We start from the raw sequence: 20,742 nt of genomic DNA on the forward strand, positions 1-20,742 counted from the left end.
ATGAGGAAAAGCTTCACTCATCGGTTGTCAGAACGGCTTTAGCATTCTCCCTGGAGCATACTCAATCTTTCAGATCCTCTACACAACTGTTTGTAGTGGTTGGAGAGCGCTAAGGGCCAACCAGTTTCCACTCAGAGAATCTCTTCCTGGATCACTTATTCACTAGCTGGCTAATACCATCCCACCAGGTGGAGTGTTGGCACGTTCTACTAGAGTGCAGGCATCTTCTGCAGCTTTCCTGACACAAGCACCAATTCTAGACATTTGTAAAGCAGTGACTTGGTCATCACTCCACACTTTCACTTCTCATTACAGCCTTTCCCATCAGTCCAGAAACGCTGCTAGTTTTGGATGGTTTTCATCCCTTCCCTTTTTAGGGGATGGACCTTCCCCCTTCAAGAAAAAGGGGAGTTCCATCAAAGATGAGCCTGTGCCGGCCCAGCCTGGTTTGAGCACCAGTGGATGCCACGTCCAATGCCTTTCACACTGCCTCTAGTAACCATATTGGGAACCATACTGGGATCCTTGGGCTGCATATCGATAACAAATTTGCCATGCCCCTCGTCTCTCTTGTGTGGACAACAGAGGAAGACATTTTCTCCTACTCCACCTATCCTTCCCTCCACTACCTCAGGCACAAGAGTCCTTTGAGAAGCAGTGAGCCAGGGCAGATAAAGGTGCTACTCTCCAAATAAATATTTCTTCATCTTCTACAGCTGATTACTTCAAACACTTCCAAGGGAATCTTTAGGGAATTCGCAATGCATTTCATTAACTCCTGGAAGAGGTCAGAGAGTTGCAGCATAAGCTCCTGGATATCCTCCACTGGACTCCCTCTACCCAAGTTGCCCTGCCTATCAGTGAGGCCTTGTTGGGTCCTGCTAAAATCCATCTAGCATACCCCTGTGATATTACATCTCAGCTAAGGACTACAGATTTTTGTTCACCCCTCCAACACCGAACTCCCTGGTTGTGGAGACAGTGAACGTGGCAGACAATAACACATGAAAGCCATGCCATATAATACAGATCAAAAATGTTGATCTATTTGGCAGCAAGACCTACTTGACTCTTCAGTGTAGGATCACAAATTATCAAGCTGTCAGGACAAAACACAATCACTCAGATTATGCCAAATTCACCATCTTTATTGAGCTGGCTAAACAGTGATAGCTATTTCAGGCTATTATCTATGAGGGCTAACTATTAGCTAGAACATCTTTGCAAGCCTCATTGGACATGGCTTGCACTGCTGCTCAGTCCATCTCCAAAGCAGTGATCATGCAGAGGGCATCCTGGCTCCAGCTAGCTGAATTCCCAAGGGACATCTGAGGACCTTCCCTTCGATGGTCTCAAACTGTTCGCTGAAGCCACTGATGAATGGTTGTACACCTTTAAGGATACATTGAGATCCCTTGGGATTTACATGCCTACAAGCAAATGAAAGTTTAGCAGATCCCAAATGGCATAAAGATCTTGCCCCATTCCATTTTCAAGATTCCAGAGACTTTATGAATTGCCCAGGAAGAAATCAAGGGTTCAGAGGAAGGGACCATCTACATCCTCTGTATCCACTACTGAGCTCCTATCATCATTTAAGCATCAGGTTTAATGAGCTGGTAGAGGGCCCAGAAGAACCCCACAAAATGGAGTTGCATCTACACCATTCCACCCACCTCCCACCCTATGGAGACCATTTCTCTCACTTTGAATCTGCATGGGAGAGATATCAGACAAATGGGTGCTGTAGGTTATCAGATTGGGGTACTCCATCCATTTTACTTCATTGCCTGCTACCCATCCCCCTTTCTTCAGGGACCTCTCTCAAGAGTACCTCTTAAGACAGGAAATTGACAACCTTCTGAGCATAGGAGCCATAGAATCAGTTCCAGTTCAGTACAGAGGGAGGGGCTTTTACTCCAGTTACTTTCTGGCCCCAAAGATGAACAGGGGATGGAGACTGATCTTAGATTTAAGACTCCTAAACAACTTTGTGAAATCACAAACATTCAGGAAGTTGACTCTTGCAGCTATAATTCCATCGCTGGAACCAGGGGATTGGCTTTTGGCCCTTGACCTTCAGGATGCCTACTTTCATACAGCAATTCATCTGTCTCATAAATGATTCCTGTGGTTTTTGATAGGTCAGGATCACTTCCCTTTGGCCTTTTGTCTGACCCAAGAGTGTTCTCAAAAATATTGGCAGCGGTTGCAGCTTACCTTTAATGTTTAGCAATAATTGTTTTCCTATACCTTGATACCTGGCTACTCAAGGATTGACGAGGTTTTCACTACCACAAAGATGTCAAGATTCCTGTTCCACAAGCTAGGTTTGCAGCTCAATAAAGAGAAATCCATCTTAAGCCTGGTACAAACAATAGAGTTCATAGGAACCTCCTTAGATGTGATATCAGCCAGGGCTTATCTTCCCTCCAACAAATTCTTGATGTTAACAAATCTCACCTCAAAAATTCAAATCAGTCTACAGACATCTATAAGAAATTGTCTTCAACTGCTCGGACACATGGTAGCTTGCACCTTTGTGATGCAACATGCCAAGCTTTTCCTTTGATGTTTCCAGAGCTAGCTCAGGTCTGTTTATACTTCAAAAAAAAAAAAAAAACCCAAAAAAACAAACACAGCCTGACCAAGCTGGTGTCATGTCAGTCTCTCCTCAAGTACAAGATTCTCTCAATTGGTGGAAAGACCATGACAATGTCTGTGGGGGGATTCCATTTGTTCTACCTCCTCCTTCAGTCACCAAGACACTTGCATCTCTAATGGGTGGGGGGCACATTTGGGACCCTCACAACTCAGGGCAAATGATCTGCCCAAGAGACATGACTACACATCAACCTACTTGGGTTGAGGGCAGTCAGGAATGTCTGTATCTTTTTGCCTTTAATCAGAATTAGGTCCATAAAAGGTCCTGATGGACAACATAAAGAACATGCAGGTTATCAGCTGACAAGGAAGGGCCAGCTCTTCTTTCCTGTGTGCCAAAGCTCTGGAACTGGTGCATAGTCAATTTCAGCCTTATCTCGGCAGTTTACCTCCCGAGGATACAAAACAGAATAGCTAACAATCTCAGCAGGCACTTCTCCCAGGACTATGTTTGGGATTTGGATTCTTAGATTCTCAGTCAAATCTTTCTCATTTAGGGAGTTCCAGAAATAGACCTCTTTGATACTGTTACCTACAACTTGAAATGCAAACACTTTTGCTCAAGTAGGGTCTTAGGCCCTCTCTCTTTAGGAGACACATTCCTTGTTCCATGGACAAGAGGCCTGCTATATGTACTTCCTTCAACCGCTGTTTCTGAAAATGATCAATAAAATCAAGCAGGACAAATCCAGGATCCTATGAATAGTTCCAGTGTGGCCCAAACATATATAGTATTCTTACATGATTCTTAGCCATTTGTCAGGCAATTAGCCTTCCATCCATTCCTTATTTTCTTTCCCAAGATCCAATTGGATTCTTCACCCCAACCTGAAGATTCTTTGTCTTAAAACTTGACTCATGGGAATAGAGTGTACTTGTTCTGATGTTACTGAACTGTAGAAAAGGTGTTACTGAACAGTAGAAAAGATTCCATGAGATATACTTACCTCTGCAGGTAAGGTTCAGCCTTTCGCATATCCAGACATGTATTCCATCTGCTCACACTTCCTTCTTAGTTGTTCTAGATTACCTCCTTGAGCTGAAAAAGACAGGATTATCTATGAGCTCTATCAGGGTCCACCTGGCAGCTAAAACAGCTTTTCATTCCTGGTTGAGAGATTCTCAGTTTTTGCTCATCCCACAACTTTGAGGTTTCTCAGAGGATTGGGGGAAAAGGTTCCCCCAATCCTCTGAGGGGTGCATTCTGATTTGGGATTTGAATTTAGTATTTAGATGTCTTATGGGTCCCTCCTTTTGAGCCAATGGCTACTTCTTTCCTCATTAATTTATCTTAGAAGCTGGCCTTTTTGGTGGCTATCAACTCTGCTTGAAGGGTTGGGGAAAGAGAGGCTCTGATTGTGGAGCATCCATTTACAGTATTTTTCAAGAACAAAGTTTCATTATGTCCACATCCTAAATTTTCACCCAAGGTGTTGTCCAAGTTTTACATCAACCAAGTTATTCATTTATTTCCCCAGAGCCGCACCAGTCTAGAGAAGAGGCCACTTTGCATACTTTGGATGTTAGGAGAGCTTTAGCTTTTTATTTGGATAGAACTAAGTGAAGTAGAAAATTACCCAGACTGTTTGTGTCCATTGCAGATAGGTCTAAAGGTTCATCGATTTCCATCCAGAGACTCTACAGGTAGATTTCTGATTGCATTATATTGTGCTATAAATCTGCAGACATACAGACTCTTTCTGGGGTGTTGGCCCATTCCACGAGATCTCTGCCTATATCTAGGGCATTACTCAAGTGTGTTCCTATTCTGGACATTTCTAAGGCTGCCACTTGGACCTTCACACCACAGGCAGTGTGTGAACCACCGGGTGGAGGGAGGCTAGCACCCAGCCCTGCCCCTTCCACCCAAGACCCTTTCCCTTCCGTGCCACCCATCAGAGCCCAGAGCTGCCCCCCACTGCAGCTGCCAGGCCCCTGTCCCAAGCTAGCTCCCTGGAGCACTGGGAGGGCACATGGCACAGCCGCAGCTCCCCCCCAGCTCCATAACGATGGGAGGGCGGGCGGCACAGCCCAAGCTGGGGCCACCCCACAGGGAAACTGGACTCCAGCTGCATGGAGCAGGAAGCGGGGGAGGGATGTCTGGGGGCAGAGTGTGGGCGGTGGCACGCCTGGCTGTTTGGGGAGGCACAGCCTCCCCAGCCTATGATACCTATCGCGCATGCTCCACACATACAAGCATTAGACAGTGATCAAGTCTTCTAGATCAGAGGCAGCTGTTGGAAACAATCTTGTCTTCAGTCTTGGATTGGGCTCTGTAGCCTCCCCTCCAGCTGACGGTTCTGCTCAGTAGGTCACCTGAAGTGGAGCTCCCATATGGACGCTACACAAAGAAGAGGAGCAGCTTTCTCACCTTGTGCAGTAACTGGAGTTCTTTGAGATGTGTCCCCCTTAGGGTGCCCCACTGCCTGCCCTCCTTTTCCTCTGCTTTGGAGATTATGAAGTAGAAAAGGAATTGAGGGCTGTTCACCTATGCAGTCTTATATAGCTTTGAAGTGGGGCACATGTGTAGGCTGAACGGCATTACTACCAAAAATCTCTGATTAAAGGCGCATGGGGTCTGAGCACACCTGAAGTGGAAAACCCACAGGGACACACATCTCCAAGAACTCCATTTACTGCACAGTGTGAGTAACCTCCCCTTTCATTAAAAAGAAAGTATTTCTCACTTTCATGGTTGATGAGAAAAGCTTAAAAATGTGACATAAGTGCACCCTAATGTCTCCAAAACCAAGAGGCAAATAAAAAGAATGCAATACTGTTTTTTCCCCCCCAAAGTTGTGATTTTAAAGCCTTTTTCATGACTTTTGGGGCCTGACTCATGATTTCTGAATGTTTGAGTTTGGCTATACTGGGAATGGGAGGAAAAGAGGCAACAGAGGAAGAGACAGGCAATGTGCAAAGAAAGGGAGAGGAGACTTCAAACAAATCCATAGGAATGGAGGAAAAACAAGGTATCAGACCCCAAGGTGGAAAAAGTCAATGGAGTTGTGGCTCTGGCCTATAGAAAAAAGTAAATAGAAGTGCCTATCCCTTTTTCAGGGACAAAAGGAGACGTACAAAGAAAGCAAATAGTTTGTGAAGAAAAAGTGCATGTCTGTGTAATTAGCAATTCCCTGCTCTCTTCAGTCTTCTTTTTCTGCCCTCGCTTATTATTGGACAGGTCATTTGGGATCGTATGATGAAGCTCTGCCCTCTTTAGTGAGGAAGTTAGCACATTTTATTAACACTCCTTCCTTTGAAAATTCTTCTAATATTTACATCATGCAAAGTTGCCCATCTGAAAAACCTAGAAGTCAAATAACTTGCCTGCTGAATATAGCTTGTGGGCCTGATACACTGCTGTATGTAAGCAAAGAAATTTCATTTAATTCAAAAGAATGACTCCTGATTTACAGCAGTGTAGTAAAAAAGTGAATGAGGCCCTTCCTGTTAAATCTAATCAAACTTTGATAAAGTAACCTTAATATATTTTATCTCTAATTAATAAGTTAACCATATCTACCATTTTATGATAGACTAGTCCGAAAGAAGATGCGTATACACAATCTACAATCAAAAATTATAGTATTTCTGGTCCTGGACAGGAAGATGACATTGAAGTAAAGAATATTGTAGGCTGCTCTTCAGACATTGATAAAGTACAGACCGAACAAAGTAATGGAAGTGGATGCATAGAAGAGACATATAACATTGTTGCCAAAGGTATAAATACTCACAAATACACTTTATGATGAGAGAGATTCAGTGCTCAAAATCAAATAGAATATAAATTAATGAAATTCTTGGTATCAGTAGGTGCCACTTTGCTAAAGTACACAAAGCTCTGAGTATAGGCACAATCCTTCTTGGAGCTGCTTGCCTCACTCAGGTACAATTTGCATGCTCACCATCCCTTCTGGTGCGGTGTATTTTCTGTGCCAATGTGAGGACCGGTTCGGAGAAACTTGCTTGTCCCCAGCTCTAGTATAGGAGCGTAAGGAGGGAGACACTCTTCCCTTCTATCTGTACACCCTGCTGAAGATAGGGTTGCAATAGCTCAATATGTAATGGTATAATTACTATTCCATGCAGGCCACGTCCACAAACACTTATGCCTCATATAGCTTTCTAAAACTTTTTTTTTTAGTTTTTGAACCTGCCCATGAAATGGTACTTATCTAAGCCCAGACTCCAAAATGACAGGAATGGAAAGTCAAAACTTTAAGACCTTCATAACTGTATGGTGGTTTATTGAATCTTCTCTTTTCTTACTATCTAATAGAAATGTTCATAGCATTGGAGTATATTTACAGTGAACAGCTTCTGTAAGTATCAGATGCCTTAGCTTTTCTTCATTATTTAGCCACCTGTAAATGATGGCATGTTCCTATGGTATGAACACTGTCCCTTAAATAGGGTTGATGAGTTATAGATCAGAAAGATTAAGAGAAAAATTACACCAGTAAATTAGTGACTTTATTTAAGCTACATATAGGATGAAAAAAAATCATAAGAAATTGTTTAAGTTAAATAGCTAAATATATGGTTATAAGCAATTTCATTGCAGAGACCATTATCAGCTATTCTGGCAAATACCAACTGGGATAGTATTACAACCAAATCATAGAATAGTTAACAGTTTCATTTTTTAAAAAATAGGCAAAAATGTAAGTATATTGTTCTGTTTGGACATTATAAATATTTTGTCAAGTACATGAATACAATGTTTGCCTCTAGGAACTTTCTGATATTTAAAAAAAATTGTAACTATTTCACGTATGAGGAAAATGAACATTAATGAAAATATCAATACATCTTTGTGAATTGCATTTTGCAAAAAAACAAAACATTTAACATTCAGATGTTTTTGTCACTATAATATTTTCATCCTAATAGATTTACAACTTCTTGAAAATTATAAGGATGAAGTTAACGTTGCTAGCCACTGTGAAGAAAAGCAAAGGGAGGCTCCTTCAGGCAAAACCCTCTGCACAGATATTGATTTAATGACTCAAGGACAGACCTCGGAAGTATGTGTTGCTGAGTGCAAAAAGACAGCAAATATAGGAAAAACAGACAAAACGTTCTTGGAGAAAAACAATGCAAGTGCAGAACTAAAGCCACAGGACAGATCTTGTGCATTGGCAAAACTCCCAGAGAACACAAGAAAGATGCTCCTTGACAATACTGAAGAATTTGGTGTCTGCAGTATGGATGCAGGTCAACAGACAGACTCCAGCAAGCATATATTTGGCAATGCTTCAAATGAATTAGTTTGTAATACAAATGATAAGGCAGATGCCACACAGGATGACAAAGGTGTCTTTATAAATGAAGCACCAAACAAAGAATCCAGACAGGTTATTGGCATAGAAGACAGTCCTGTAACTGAGAGAACTGCAGACAACCATCAAACCATGGCTGAATTTAATTTTACCATCCTGTCTCAGGTTACAGAAAGTAGTCATACAAAGTTTCAGAAATGTCACTTACAGGAGTCTAATGACATTTATTTAGATAATGAACAAGACAAAACAGAACCACTTCATCTGTTAAATCGAAGCACCAGTGGCATATCCTCAGATATATTTCAATTTAAACAGATTCATACAGATATTCAAGAGAAACACAGTGACACTGCAAGCACAACTAATGGAAACTGTGCACTGAACAGTACTTGTGATACAGCAAGTGATGCTCCAGTTCTGCCTACTACTTTCTGTGATAATGTAAGTGTGAACACTGACAATACAAAAGAAAATAACACTATTATGTCTCTGTTAGAGAATTTCAATTTAAATACTGAAAAAACAGATAAATGGACAAATCTGAATGATATGCACAGCAACCAAAGTGAGCAAGACATTTCTGGACAGACAGAAACTGATACAAATACATATGCATGCACAGATGTTGTTTTGCCTCTGAATACTGAAAATATATGTGCTTCTCAGACTATTATTCATAAACAAATGGTTATAAACAAAATTACCACCGATAAACAAATGTCCTGGGAAAAAGTTCATGCAAATGATTTTCAGATACCCAAAAGGAAGGATGGACAATCCCTTGTGATTAATGATAATGCACTAGAGAATTCATTGTTAAGAGCAAAGAGAGAGTCATTAAATAGTACAGTTCCAGGAGAGAAAATTGCTGAAGGTCGCCTGGAAGAATCATGTTCTTTACTCATAAGGACATCTGGAGATTTAGTAAACAGAAGTGGAAGGTCATCCTTTGATCTTTCAACTTCAGATAAAAAAGCTGAGAAAACTCCAGTATACTTAAGTTTTTCAGATCTCAGTCCTTGGTTGAGAGTAAATCAAGTTGAAAGTCAAACAGCGTGGGCTTCAACTTCCGAAGGGCCTTTCCATTTGAAAGAGAAACTACTATGTATATCAGAAAACAAAAAGATTCTTTCAAAAGCACAGTGTCAAAATTTGAGCATAAATGCTGTCATGAAAGAAACAGGACTAGGTAAGAGAAATAATTATTTACATTTTAAAGTATAAGAGGAACATAATAGTGAATATGTAGGTAGGAAAAACATTAAATATGGAAGTTCTCTATTCAATGTAAAGTAGTATCAGAGGAAAAATGTAAACCTTTTGATAATTTTAGCTATTATCTCTGAAACTTAGATTTGACCTACTAAGATGTTGAGATTTCTCAACTAACCCACATTATAGATGCAATTAAGTGACCTATTCTGTGTTTATTCTATTATCTGAATAAATAAACTTTATCCCTTCCCTCCCTTTGTAAAACAAAATCAGTGCCAGGATAACTAAATGTAATTCTCATAGGAATTTCTATAGCAATCATCATCACTGCTCAGAGACCTAGATCTCAATCCTGCATCATGATCCCCTAATGTGGATAGCTGCATCCATGCTACTGGATTCTGATGCAAGAGGGGCCCCCAATCATAAAGACTAAGCACAGTACTAGTTTGGGGATAAAAGTGTGATCATGGGAGGTGCTGAGTACCTCTTGGAAAGTTTTCACTTCCCTCAGTTCTCACAGAAATTAACGTTAGTTGTGGGGTGCTCTGTGCCTCTTAGAATTGGGCCCATAAACAGCTTGTTTGGTTATATTAGTGTATGTCATTAATCCAGATAACACTCACGCACACAAAATAAACAGAAAATGGCAAAAAATGAGAAAGGAGAAGATTCTATCCTTTGATGCTTTGGGAAAGAAAAACAAGTGAGCCCATTAGAAGGCTTTTGGTGATTTGGTGATTATTTGCTGAACAATATTATGCATACACAAAAGCTGGGCGAATAACAAATATGAACTTTGCTATAAACATTTGTAAACTTAGTCTAGTAAAATGTGAAAAAGAAAAAGCATATATCATAGATGTAATTTATTTTGTAATAAATCTACCAATTAGATTTGATTACTTTAATGAGAAGTGCTGTTTTTAAACTCCAAATAATCTTTTATCAAGATAGCAGTTAGAGGTAATTTTTGTTTCTCTATGTTAAGAAAAAAATAATGTATTATTTTTACAGCATCCAAAATTGTGCTAGGTGCTTTAGAAAAAAATAAGAGTTATAGGGTAAAATTTTCAAATGCACCTAAATGATTTAGGTGCTTAAGTTCCAGTGACTTCCCTCCAAAATTACCTCAGCACTTTTGAAAATGTTACCCTTAGTCACTGCTCCAAAAAATTTATGATTTTAAAAAAGCAAACAAGACACAGCAAGTAAAAATAAACAAACAAGGAAGGAAATAGGGGAAAAGGAAAGAAAAACTAAAATTGTAAAAGCTTCAGAGTAGCAGCCGTGTTAGTCTGTATCAGCAAAAAGAACAGGAGTACTTGTGGCACCTTAGAGACGAACAAATTTATTTGAGCATAAGCTTTCGTGGGCTACAGCCCACTTCATCGGATGCATGGAATGGAACATATAGTAAGAAGATATTTATACATACAGAGAACATGAAAAGGTGGAAGTACCCATACCAACTGTATGCAACAGAAAAGCTTCAAAAACAGACTCCAATGAGAAGCTGCTGAACTTGAATTAATATGCAAACTAGATACCATTAAGTTAGGTTTGAATAGAGCTGGGAATGGTTTGGTCATTACACGAATTGAATCTATTTCCCCATGTTAAAGTAACCTCACACCTTTGTGTCAACTGTCCAAAATGGGCCATCTTGATTATCACTTCAAAAGTTTTTCTCCCCTGCTGATAATAGCTTCTCTTAATTAATTAGCCTCTTACAGTTGGTATGGGTACTTCCACCTTTTCATGTTCTCTGTATGCATAAATATCTTCTTACTGTATGTTCCATTCTATGCATCTGATGAAGTGGGCTGGAGCCTGTCACGGAGTATTGGGGGACTCAGGGCCCTGCACCCCCGGCTTCCTGCGATTCACCATGACTCTCAGCCAGCCAGTAAAGCAGAAGGTTTATTTGGATGACAGGAATACAGTCCAAGACAGGTCTTGCAGGCACAGACAACAGGACCCCCTCAGTTAAGTCCAGCTTGGGGTCCCAGGGTATTCCAGCCCACCCCCCTTCGGGGGGGGGGGGGGTGTCAGAGCCATCTCTGTCTCCCAGCCATCTCTCCAGCTCGCTTCCAGCACTCTCCCTCAGCGACCCCTCCCACAGCCTTTGTTCAGTTTCCCGGGCTCAGGAGTCACCTGGCCTTCAACCCCTTCCTGGGTTCTCATGTTACACACTCAGGTATGCGCCCTCGGGCAGATCCCATCCTCCAATGCAGACTATCCCAGCCCCACTCCCCTGTCAGCATTCACAGACCACAGTGAGAACAGGCCCAGTTCGTCACATCTCTCCCCCCCTTCGAGACCGAACTGAGCAGGGTCACTTTAGCCAGTGACCCGGGGAAGTTCGAACCTACCCCCGTTCCCATGGATGCCCCCACATCCCTCCCATTCCTTGGTGAGAATTACACCAGGCCCCTCCAGTTTCACGCCCCCCCTTAGGTCGGGGGTGCTTGATGGCACTCGCAGTTCGCATGTGGGAAGGTTTATGCGGCCTGGGCCCTTTTCCCACCCCCATACCTCTGGGGCTCCAACTGGGCTGTGGTCTTCTCCCAGCGCTCCAGTCTGGAGGTCTGTGCGTTGGGCTCTCTTGGTTTAGAGCCGCCCTTTTTACCTTGGCCACCCTCCGGAAAGGCTCCTCTATGCTGGGCAAGGGTCCTAAAGCTGTTTTCCCCTTGTCCCAGGCCTTCCTCCCCCTCTGACAGGGGTCACAGGATCCGCAGTACTGTCGGACAGTAACAAAGACCCCAGGCCAGTAAAAGCTCCGTAGCAGCCTCTGCTGGGTACGCCAGGTTCCCTGGTGCCCTGAGAGGGGAATGTCATGGGCCCGGCACAGCAGCTGGCGGCGATACTTCTGGGGTACCACCAGCTGCCTCCTGATCCCTCCTGACTCCATTTTCCCTGGGGGAGCCCATTCTCGGTACAGGAACCCCTTCTCCCACAGGAACCTTTTCCGGCCACCTCGTCCCATGGTCTGTACCGCATTGAGGTCGGCCAGGTCCCTTATCTTCCGCAAGGAGGGATCTTTCTGCACCTCGGCCTGGAACTCAGCAGCTGGGACAGGGATGGCCACCTGCTCTTTCTCGCCCGCTGGGTCCGAAGCTGCAGCCTCCCTGAGCCGTGTCCCTGGGCGTTCCCTCCCCACCAGGTTAGGGTCCTGCGCCTCAGGCAAGGCACCCCCCCCAAGGCCAGGGCGCAGTGCCCCTCGCCAGCTCTGACCGCGGGTCACAACTAAGGCGGTCTGGGGGCTGCTTGGCCAGTCCTCTAGGTCCCCCCCCATCAACACCTCAGTGGGCAAATGGTGGTGCACTCCCACGTCCTTGGGGCCCTCCTTGGCCCCCCATTTCAGGTGTACCCTCGCTACGGGAACCTTGAATGGGGTCCCGCCCACCCCGGTCAGGGTCAGGAAGGTGTTGGGCACCACCCGATCTGGGGCCACCACCTCGGGCCGGGCAAGTGTCACCTCTGCGCCCGTGTCCCAGTATCCATAAACTTTCTTCCCATCCACCTCCAGGGGAACAAGGCACTCGCCCCGCAGGGACAGCCCCGCGCCAACCCTGTAAACGGAGAACTTTGAATCCGGAGCATCTGGCCCCCCAGAGAAGCTGGCCGGGGGCCCTTCTCTCTCTTGAGCAGTTGATAAGCTGCCAGCCCCTCTTGCGTGGGAAGCCTGCCCCTCGTCCGTCTGGGCCTCTACCAAGTTAACCCGGTGCGGGTTCGGTCTGCTCAGTCTGTCCTTGAGCTTGGGGCACTGGGCCCGAACGTGGCCTCTTCGGCCGCAGTAATAGCAGCTCAGGTCCCGTGGGTCCCCTCGAGCCGGTCGGTTGTCCCTGATGCTGGGCATTCCCCGTGGGAGGGGATTCCCCATATTCCCCCTTTGGGAGGTCCCAGGGTGACTCTCTCTCTGCATCGCGGCGGGCCTGTTCCTTTGGGGCTCCTCCCTGCCACCCCCTGACCGGCTCTTTACAAACTCATCAGCCAGCTGCCCGGCGTGTCGCGGGTTCTCTGGCTTTCTGTCCACCAACCACAGCCTCAGGTCGGATGGGCACCGCTCATACAGTTGCTCCAGTACCAGCAGTTTAATCAGGTCCTCCTTCGTCTGGGCCCCACCAGCCCACTTGCTGGCGTATCTTTCCATGCGGACGGCTAGTTGCAGATATGAGATCTCAGGGGTTTTATCTTGACTCCGGAACCTTTCCCGGTACATCTCAGGAGTCAGCCCAAACTCACGTAGCAGGGCCTTTTTGAATAGTTCGTAGTCCCCTTTCTCTGCCTCTCCCAGTTGGCGGTACAATGCCACGACTTTGGGGTCCAGTAAGGGGGTAAGGACCCGGAGTCTGTCCGCGGGATCAACCCGGTGCAGCTCGCAGGCCGTCTCAAAGGCCTCCAGGAAGTCATCCATGTCCTCCCCCTCCTGGTATGGGGCCATGATGCACTTATCAAAGCTCCGTGCAGTCCTGGGTCCCCCCTCACTCACCGCAGCCGGGGGTTCGCTGCCCTTCAATCTCGCCAGTTCCAGGTCATGCTGACGCTGTCTCTCATTCTCCTGTCTCTGTCTCTCTTCATGCTGTCTCTGTCTCTCATTCTCCTCCCGTTCATGCTGTCTCTGTCGTTCACGATCCTCCAGCTCTCTCAGTTTTAGCTCTTTCTCCCATTCCAGCCAATTCCGCTCCACGGATGCTGAACGTCGCCGGGAGGATCCTCTGCTGGCCGGCGGGCTTCGCCGGGGGGATCCCCTGCTGGCCGGGGGGGTCACGGCGCCTTCGGTATTTGCTGGGCTCCTCCCCACCCTTCCCCTAGGCATAGGAAGGAGGGGTCTCGGGAAGCCCTCAGCAGCCGGCTGACCACTCCCAGCTGGGACAGACACTGGTGCCTGCGCTGCATTTGCCAGGCTGCTTCCCTGAGACACAGGGATCAGTTCATTCGCGCGATCTTCCGCCTCCAGCTGGGCAATGAGCTGTTCTTTGGTGAGCCTCCCAATGCGCAGCCGCCTCTGCTTGCACAGCTCCACCAGGTCGCTCTTAAGCCGCTTGGCATACATCTTCCTGCTGGCCACTCACCGGCCTGTGTGCTCACAGCTCCCCACAGTTCCCAGGGGGCCCCCTAGTGTGCCAGCCCTTCTCGAGGTCACCGCCTCTTTGCCAGGGTCGAGCTGCAGACTCCTCCGCCCCTGGGACCACTCGCTGCGATCCCCCCGGGGGACCCTGTTACTGCAAAAGTCCTTCTCGCTGGTCACACACTCCCAGGGGTAATAACCGTCTCTCTCCCACTCTTCAGCAGGCCTGGTCCCCGTCAATCCCCCTTCGTTTTACTGCTCCCCAGTCACTTACTGCAGGAAGCGCCGTCCACGGGGTGCAGTAGACTAAGGTCTCCTGCTGGTACATACATGTGAAAGCATTTATAAAAATTAATGCCAAGGCAAAGCACATATGTATATTCATAGTAAGGTAATAACTTTTGCTACTGTACTAAATGATTGATATTTGTTACTTTGCTGTATCAACATTGACTCATAACACTAACTGACTACGCTGACTGGTTTAGAAAATAGACTTCAGCCCTGATCCTGCAAAGATTTAGGCATGTGCTTAATGGCACTACTCACAGCGTGGAAAGTCTTTGCAGCATTGGGCCTTACTGTGTAAGTCATTTTCCATTGACTTTTTTAATGGAAATTTTGTGGCCAACTCTAACTCTAACCATGTGATACTTGACAAATAGGGTCCCACCACTGACCAACATTTCGTCCCCCTCCGCCATCTCATCCTCCTCACCAGATGAGGCAGAGATGCCTCCCTCTGCCCTCTCTTACAGACAACATTAAACTCTTTCAAAACCTAAGAGGGTGGCAGATACTTTGCAATTGCCTCTAGAGGTAAAAGAATCACACCATAAGCTAATAGACATTTTACACTCCTCTTCTTTCTTGGATCCAGCCAAGATGATATTGCAGACCCTGCATCGGTCGCGCCAATCTGTAAGCGAGCTGATAAGAAATACTACATCCCAGCCAAGGGCACAGAGTTTCTTTTCTCCCATCCACCCCCTAATTTGATTGTTGTGGATGCAGTGAACTCCAGAGGTCGTCAGCACTAGGCAAAGTCCACCTCACATGATAAATATTGGAAACGCCTCAACCATTTTGGAAGAAAGGCTTATTCTTCTGCCACACTACAATTCCATATCGCAAATTACCAAGCTCTAATAGCAAAATATGACTACTTCAATTACTCCAAACTCAATTTGTTTATTGATCAGCTTTTGGAATAACACAGAGATCAGTTTAGGGCCATTATCAAAGGACAACTGGTAGCCAAGATGGCACTTCAATCAGTGCTCGACGTAGGCGATTCTGCAGCACGATCCATCTTCACAGCAATTGTGATGCGATGAGCCTCTTGGCTACATTTATCTGGCTTCCCCAAAGAAGTACAGACAACCACAGAGGACCTTCCCTTCAAAGGCACCAAATTGTTTGCAGAAAAGACGGACGCATCCCTCCACACACACACACACACACACACAGACTCCAGGGCTACTCTTTGGTTGTTGGGGATTTGTACACCTGACAGAAGAGAAAATACAGTCCTCAGCCCTCACTTAAATCGTGCACAGCACACTATCAAACCCAATGCTTTTATGAAAGGAAAAAGTCCAGATTCTCAAACTGAAAACCATTGGGCACAAAGCCTTCCTCTTCCCAACCATCCACTTCAGAACATCAATTTTGACAGATTAGTCAGGGCACCAACAGACCACTCCCTCCAATACCATCTGATGCTAAACAACCCTTCACATCCCTTTGGGTGCCACCTTGCTCTGTTCCACAGCACCTGGGATTGGATAACATCTGACAAATTGGTGCTAGAGATCAACCTCAATGGGTATTCCATTCATTTTGTCGGAGAAAAAATGAATGGAATACCCATTGAGGTTGATCTCTAGCACCAATTTGTCAGATGTTATCCAATCTCTCACTCTGTCCCTGCAACACCTTTCCCCATCCCTCTTCAGGGACCTGCCTCATGAGAGTCTATTGTGACAAGAGATAGATCACCTTCTCTGTGTAGGAGCCAGAGAACCAGTACCTCAGCAAGTAGGAGGCAAAGGTTTTTACTCTTTACAGTAAAAAAGAAGTGGGGTTGGAGATCCATCTATGGGACCTCAGAGCACTCAACAAGTTTGCCAAGGCTCAAAAATTCAAGATGGTCATTCTAACAGCGATTATTCCAGCTTTGGAACAGGGAGACTTTTTTACCCCTCGACTTTCAGGATGCTTATTTTAATCTTACCATCCCACAGAGGGTTCCTCATATTTACCCCAAGACACGACAACCACCAGTACAGTGTACTCCTTTTCGGGCTATCATCGGCTCCCAGAGTATTCTCCAAGGTCCTCATTGTAGTGGCAGCTCATCTTCATTTCCAGGGAATCATGATCTGTCCCCATCTAAATGGGGGTTTAGACAACTGCCTCATCAGGGCTCGTTCCTTCGACCAAACTCTGCAGGTTACCCATATGACTATGGGCTTGTTCAGAAGCCTGGGCCTACAAATCAATGTCCAAAAATAAATGTTAACCTCAGTACAGAGATTAGAGTTCATAGGAGCCAATCTCGACTCTCTCCGAGTGAGAGCGCTCCTCCCACAAAACAGATTCTATAAGAGTGGAACAGCTTGAGGAGCCAGTGCAAACCAGCCCTCAAATATCAGCCAGACGCTGCCTTCAACTGTTGGGGCCCATGGCTGTAGATACATCTGTGATAGCTTATGCCAGGTTTTGCATGAGGTGTCTCCAGTCATAGTTCACCTCAGTTTACAGGCCAATCAGAGACAGCCTAGACAAGCCCCTATCATTACCCACCAAAGTCAAGCAATCCTTGAAGTGGTGGAAGGACCCAGCAAACATCTGACGGGGATCTCGTTTGCACAGCCCAACCCCCCTCCGGCACTACTCCTCACCATTGACGCATCCCTTATAGGATGGGGAGCACATCTCAACAACCTCACAACATGGGGCAAGTGGTCACCCACGGAGGCATGTGTTCATATCACTGTCCTCAAATTCAGAGCACTCAGGAATGCATGTGCTTATTTCCTTCTGCTGATTAGAGGTACACACACAAGGGTCATGACAGACAACCTAGCATGTATGTACTACATAAATCATCAATGGGTGCCAGATTACCTTCCCTTTGTGAGGAAGCACTAATGCTATGGAACTGGTGCATTACAGTATCAATGGCCTACCTACCAGGAGTGCAGAACACGACAGTGGAGAGTCTCAGATGCAAGTTCCTACACAACCACAAATGGGAGATAACTCAGTAGTTTTTCAGACAGTGAGGGACACCAACAATAGACTTGTTCACCACTTACCTGAACAAGAAATGCCCATGCTACTTCTCCAAGGCAGGCCTCGGTCAGCACTAGGAATGTTTTCTTTCTCTCATGGGACAAGGGCCGTTTATACGCCTTTCCCACATTTCCTCTATCGCTGAAAGTCCTATTAAAAATAAAGAGAGCAATTGTATTAATGATTGCTCCCATCTAGCTGAGACGGATATGATACCCTTACCTGTCACAGCTGGCAACATGTCTGCTAGTCTCTCTCCATACCTCCTCTCGCAGAACGAAGGAAACACTTTCCACCCCAACCTGTGGATACTCCAACTCAAGGCCTGGCTCCTTCATGGTTCCAGCACATATAAAGATCCTGCTTTCAGGAAGTATGGGGAGTGTTATTACATAGTATGAAATTGGCTACCCTGTTTACTTACCTGCAAAAGCAGACTAGATTTCTGGTTTGGTGTAATTCCAAGCAAATTTCCCCATCTGCTACTCTCCCAATGGTACAGTATATACTGACTCAAGAAATCAGGACTCTCTCTTAGTTCATTCAAAGTTCACCTAGCAGTCATAGCAGCCTTTTATGAAGAAATAGAGGAATTCTCAGTGCTCTCGCACCCAACTACAAAACAATTCCTTGAGGATATAGTAAATCTTTTTCCCCAACCCAGATGCCCCACCTCAATATGGGACCTCAATGTAATACTAAAGAGCCTGACTAAGCCACCCTTTGAACCCAGGGCCACTTGTTAGCTCACATACCTGCCTAAGAAGACAGTGTTCCTGGTGGCAATCACCTCAGCAAGGCGAATAGGGGAGATAGCAGCACTAATGGCACCCCTCCTACCCTCTTATACAATATTATTTCGGGACAAGGTTACTTTCAGACTGCAGCCAAAGTTCATCCCCAAGATGACCTCATCTTTTCACATAAACCAACTGATTCACCTCCCATCCTTTTACCCTAATCCTCACTGCGATAACAAGAGGCTATACTGCACACCCTAGATGTTAGGAGAGCCCTGGCCTTTTACCTGGCCAGGACAAAGGCCTTTAGGAAATCTAAGCTTTCCCTTTCCATTATGGAAAGGTCTAATGGTGCAACGATATCGGCCCAGAGACTCTCCAAATGGGTCTCGAATTGTATCAAACACCATCAGGATCACAACATAGTATCGCCATCTGGAATCCACACACACTCCACAAAATTTGTTTCCTCCTCTGTCACGTTCCTCAAGAATGTCCCCATCTCAGAAATCTGCATGGCGACAACCTGAGAGTCTGCGCATACCTTCTCAGAACACTCTATGATTACTGCGGAGTCTGCTTCCAATGCAGTCTTTGGCTCCGCAGTATTGTCATCCATAACAGCTCCAAAATCCCAGCTTCCCATTAGGGATACTGCTCAGGAGTCACCTACAGTGGAGCACCCATATGGACACTACTCAAAGAAGAGGAAGTTACTCACCATGTGCAGTAAAGATGGTTCTCTGAGATCTGTGTCCCTAGGGATGCTCCATGACCCACCCTCCTCCCCTTACTTAGCAGTTCTTGTCAAGGACTCTGTGGTAGAGGAGGAACTGAGGGGGATTCACCAGGGCGTGCTGGTTAGCCTCCTGGCAGAGTACGAGGAGGGGACAGCACATATGTGGGGTGAATGAACATTGCTACCAAAATTCTATCAGCAGCGCAGGGATGCAAGAGCAGCTGCCATGGAGCACCTTTACGGACACACATCTCACAGAACTATTGTTACTGCACAAGGTGAGTAACTTCCTCTTCATTGCAATTATTTACCAAAAATATCTTATTTTCATACTGGGACTTTTTGTAATGCATTATAGAAATGAAATGGTAAACAGTATTTTTTATTAAAATGGAAACTTTATTGAAAAAAATCATTCTTGCTGCTCTTCTACTGAAACAGAATTTCTGGCAGTAAGATCAGTGTAGAAAAACAAAGTATAAATGAGGTAAAATCAAAACAAAAATTCTGTGATTTAAAACACTTGTGATTCTTAAGATCAGAGATAAACCAGAAGTTTAGTGACTCTAAAATTAGTGCCTAGAAAATGAATTGCAGTTGTTACCATTTCCTTTTTGTCAATCAGATTCTACCAGTATTAACAGAGTTGCTGACACTTTGAATACCTCAAGTATCCATCGAGGTCCCAAGAGAGATCCCAGTGAAGAATGGAATGCAATAGCAAAGACTTTTTATGATGATTCTTTTCCCACAGAACATGTAAGTCAATTAAAAATATTGCCGAGCAGACCTTGGTGAGCTAATTCCACAGATATGTGTAGAACTGTATGCCTCTGGATGCTTTAAGACCTAGTCGATCTCCAAAATAATATCAAGAGGGCAACATGGCACCATTTTTCACAATTAATGTTGATAGAAAACAGCAGGAAAAAGTCACAGCATATAAATCAAGCAGATGCTAGCCAGTCTGTTTTGGGAGGAGAGGGTGAGGTAGTTCATTATGCACCTCAATAAAAATGATCACCTACAATATAGGAAGACAAGCACATTATGTTCCTTTTGTTTACTTATCTAATAAAATAATTCACAATATATATGAATTGCAGTATCTGTTAGCTAGTTTGTTCTATGCTGCAATAAAATATATATTACTCATTGCTTTTGAATTTGTTCATTATCATCTTTGTTTGATAAGGCAGAATATTCACATTGGTATACATCAATGTATGCATAAGCAGAGAATTAAGAAGAAACCTGTCATTCTCTAGGGTCAATTTGTCATATAAGATTAAACTAGCCATGTTTCATGTTGCATTTTGGAGATCTCTGTGGTACGTAACACTGTATGTAAAAACTTGAAGAAAAGGGCTGAGTCTGGTTTCTGTCTCAAAGAGACAAGTTCTAAGGCACAATATTAAACATACCTTCAAGGGTGATTTTTTTTTTGGTGACAACTTGTGAATTAACCATCTTGGACCTTCCACTTTGGAAATGATTACTGAGAAGATGGTGGGCAGTCAGCTGGATCCTATTGGTCTGGTTATGTAGAGATAATTATACTGATATCTTCATCTGATAGACCAAGGTTAGAGGTCTACTGATTTTATTGGATCACTTTCAATACTATTTCAGCACCATTGGCTCACCTGTTCTCTAGTAGCACTATTCCTTCCTTTTGGATAAATCTCAAAGGGTTGTATTGAACAACTCTTCAGCCTCTCA

The 20,742-nt window shown here is 44.7% G+C and overlaps 2 protein-coding genes across 5 annotated transcripts in view; one reads left to right on the forward strand and one right to left on the reverse strand.

The window, feature by feature from the left end:
* The window catches only part of CCDC73 (coiled-coil domain containing 73), a 158,717-nt gene extending 138,423 nt beyond the window's left edge, over positions 1 to 20,294 (forward strand). The window contains exons 1-3 of one of the 2 annotated variants that reach the window (XM_042857282.2): positions 6,006 to 6,387; positions 7,561 to 9,141; positions 19,646 to 20,294. In XM_042857282.2, coding sequence (XP_042713216.2) covers positions 7,671 to 9,141; positions 19,646 to 19,818 — 1,644 coding nt within the window. In that variant the 5' untranslated portion in view covers positions 6,006 to 6,387; positions 7,561 to 7,670 and the 3' untranslated portion in view covers positions 19,819 to 20,294. Of the gene's footprint in view, positions 1 to 6,005; positions 6,417 to 7,560; positions 9,142 to 19,645 lie in introns of those variants that run through there. The other variant, XM_065592461.1, reaches the window with a different exon arrangement.
* LOC135983063 (uncharacterized) lies at positions 1,131 to 19,647 on the reverse strand. Of its 3 annotated transcripts, none has more exons than XM_065592464.1 (2): positions 16,506 to 19,647; positions 1,131 to 14,557 (listed from the first exon to the last, which is right to left on the reverse strand). In XM_065592464.1, exon 2 carries the CDS (start codon positions 14,224 to 14,226, stop codon positions 11,539 to 11,541), a length of 2,688 nt encoding a protein of 895 aa, XP_065448536.1. In that variant the 5' UTR covers positions 14,227 to 14,557; positions 16,506 to 19,647; the 3' UTR covers positions 1,131 to 11,538. The 3 variants fall into 3 exon arrangements, with proteins under 3 accessions (XP_065448536.1, XP_065448535.1, XP_065448534.1); XM_065592463.1 differs by having other exon boundaries at positions 1,131 to 14,560; XM_065592462.1 differs by having other exon boundaries at positions 1,131 to 15,750.
* Positions 20,295 to 20,742: the final 448 nt, after the last annotated feature.

This window comes from Chrysemys picta, chromosome 4 (genome assembly GCF_011386835.1).
Source record: "Chrysemys picta bellii isolate R12L10 chromosome 4, ASM1138683v2, whole genome shotgun sequence".
Classification (NCBI taxonomy): domain Eukaryota; kingdom Metazoa; phylum Chordata; order Testudines; family Emydidae; genus Chrysemys; species Chrysemys picta.

What these genes read in the sequence shown, in the direction of transcription:
- LOC135983063 (XM_065592464.1), bottom strand. Translation starts at nt 14,226, where the DNA reads ATGTATGCCAAGCGGCTTAAGAGCGACCTGGTGGAGCTGTGCAAGCAG.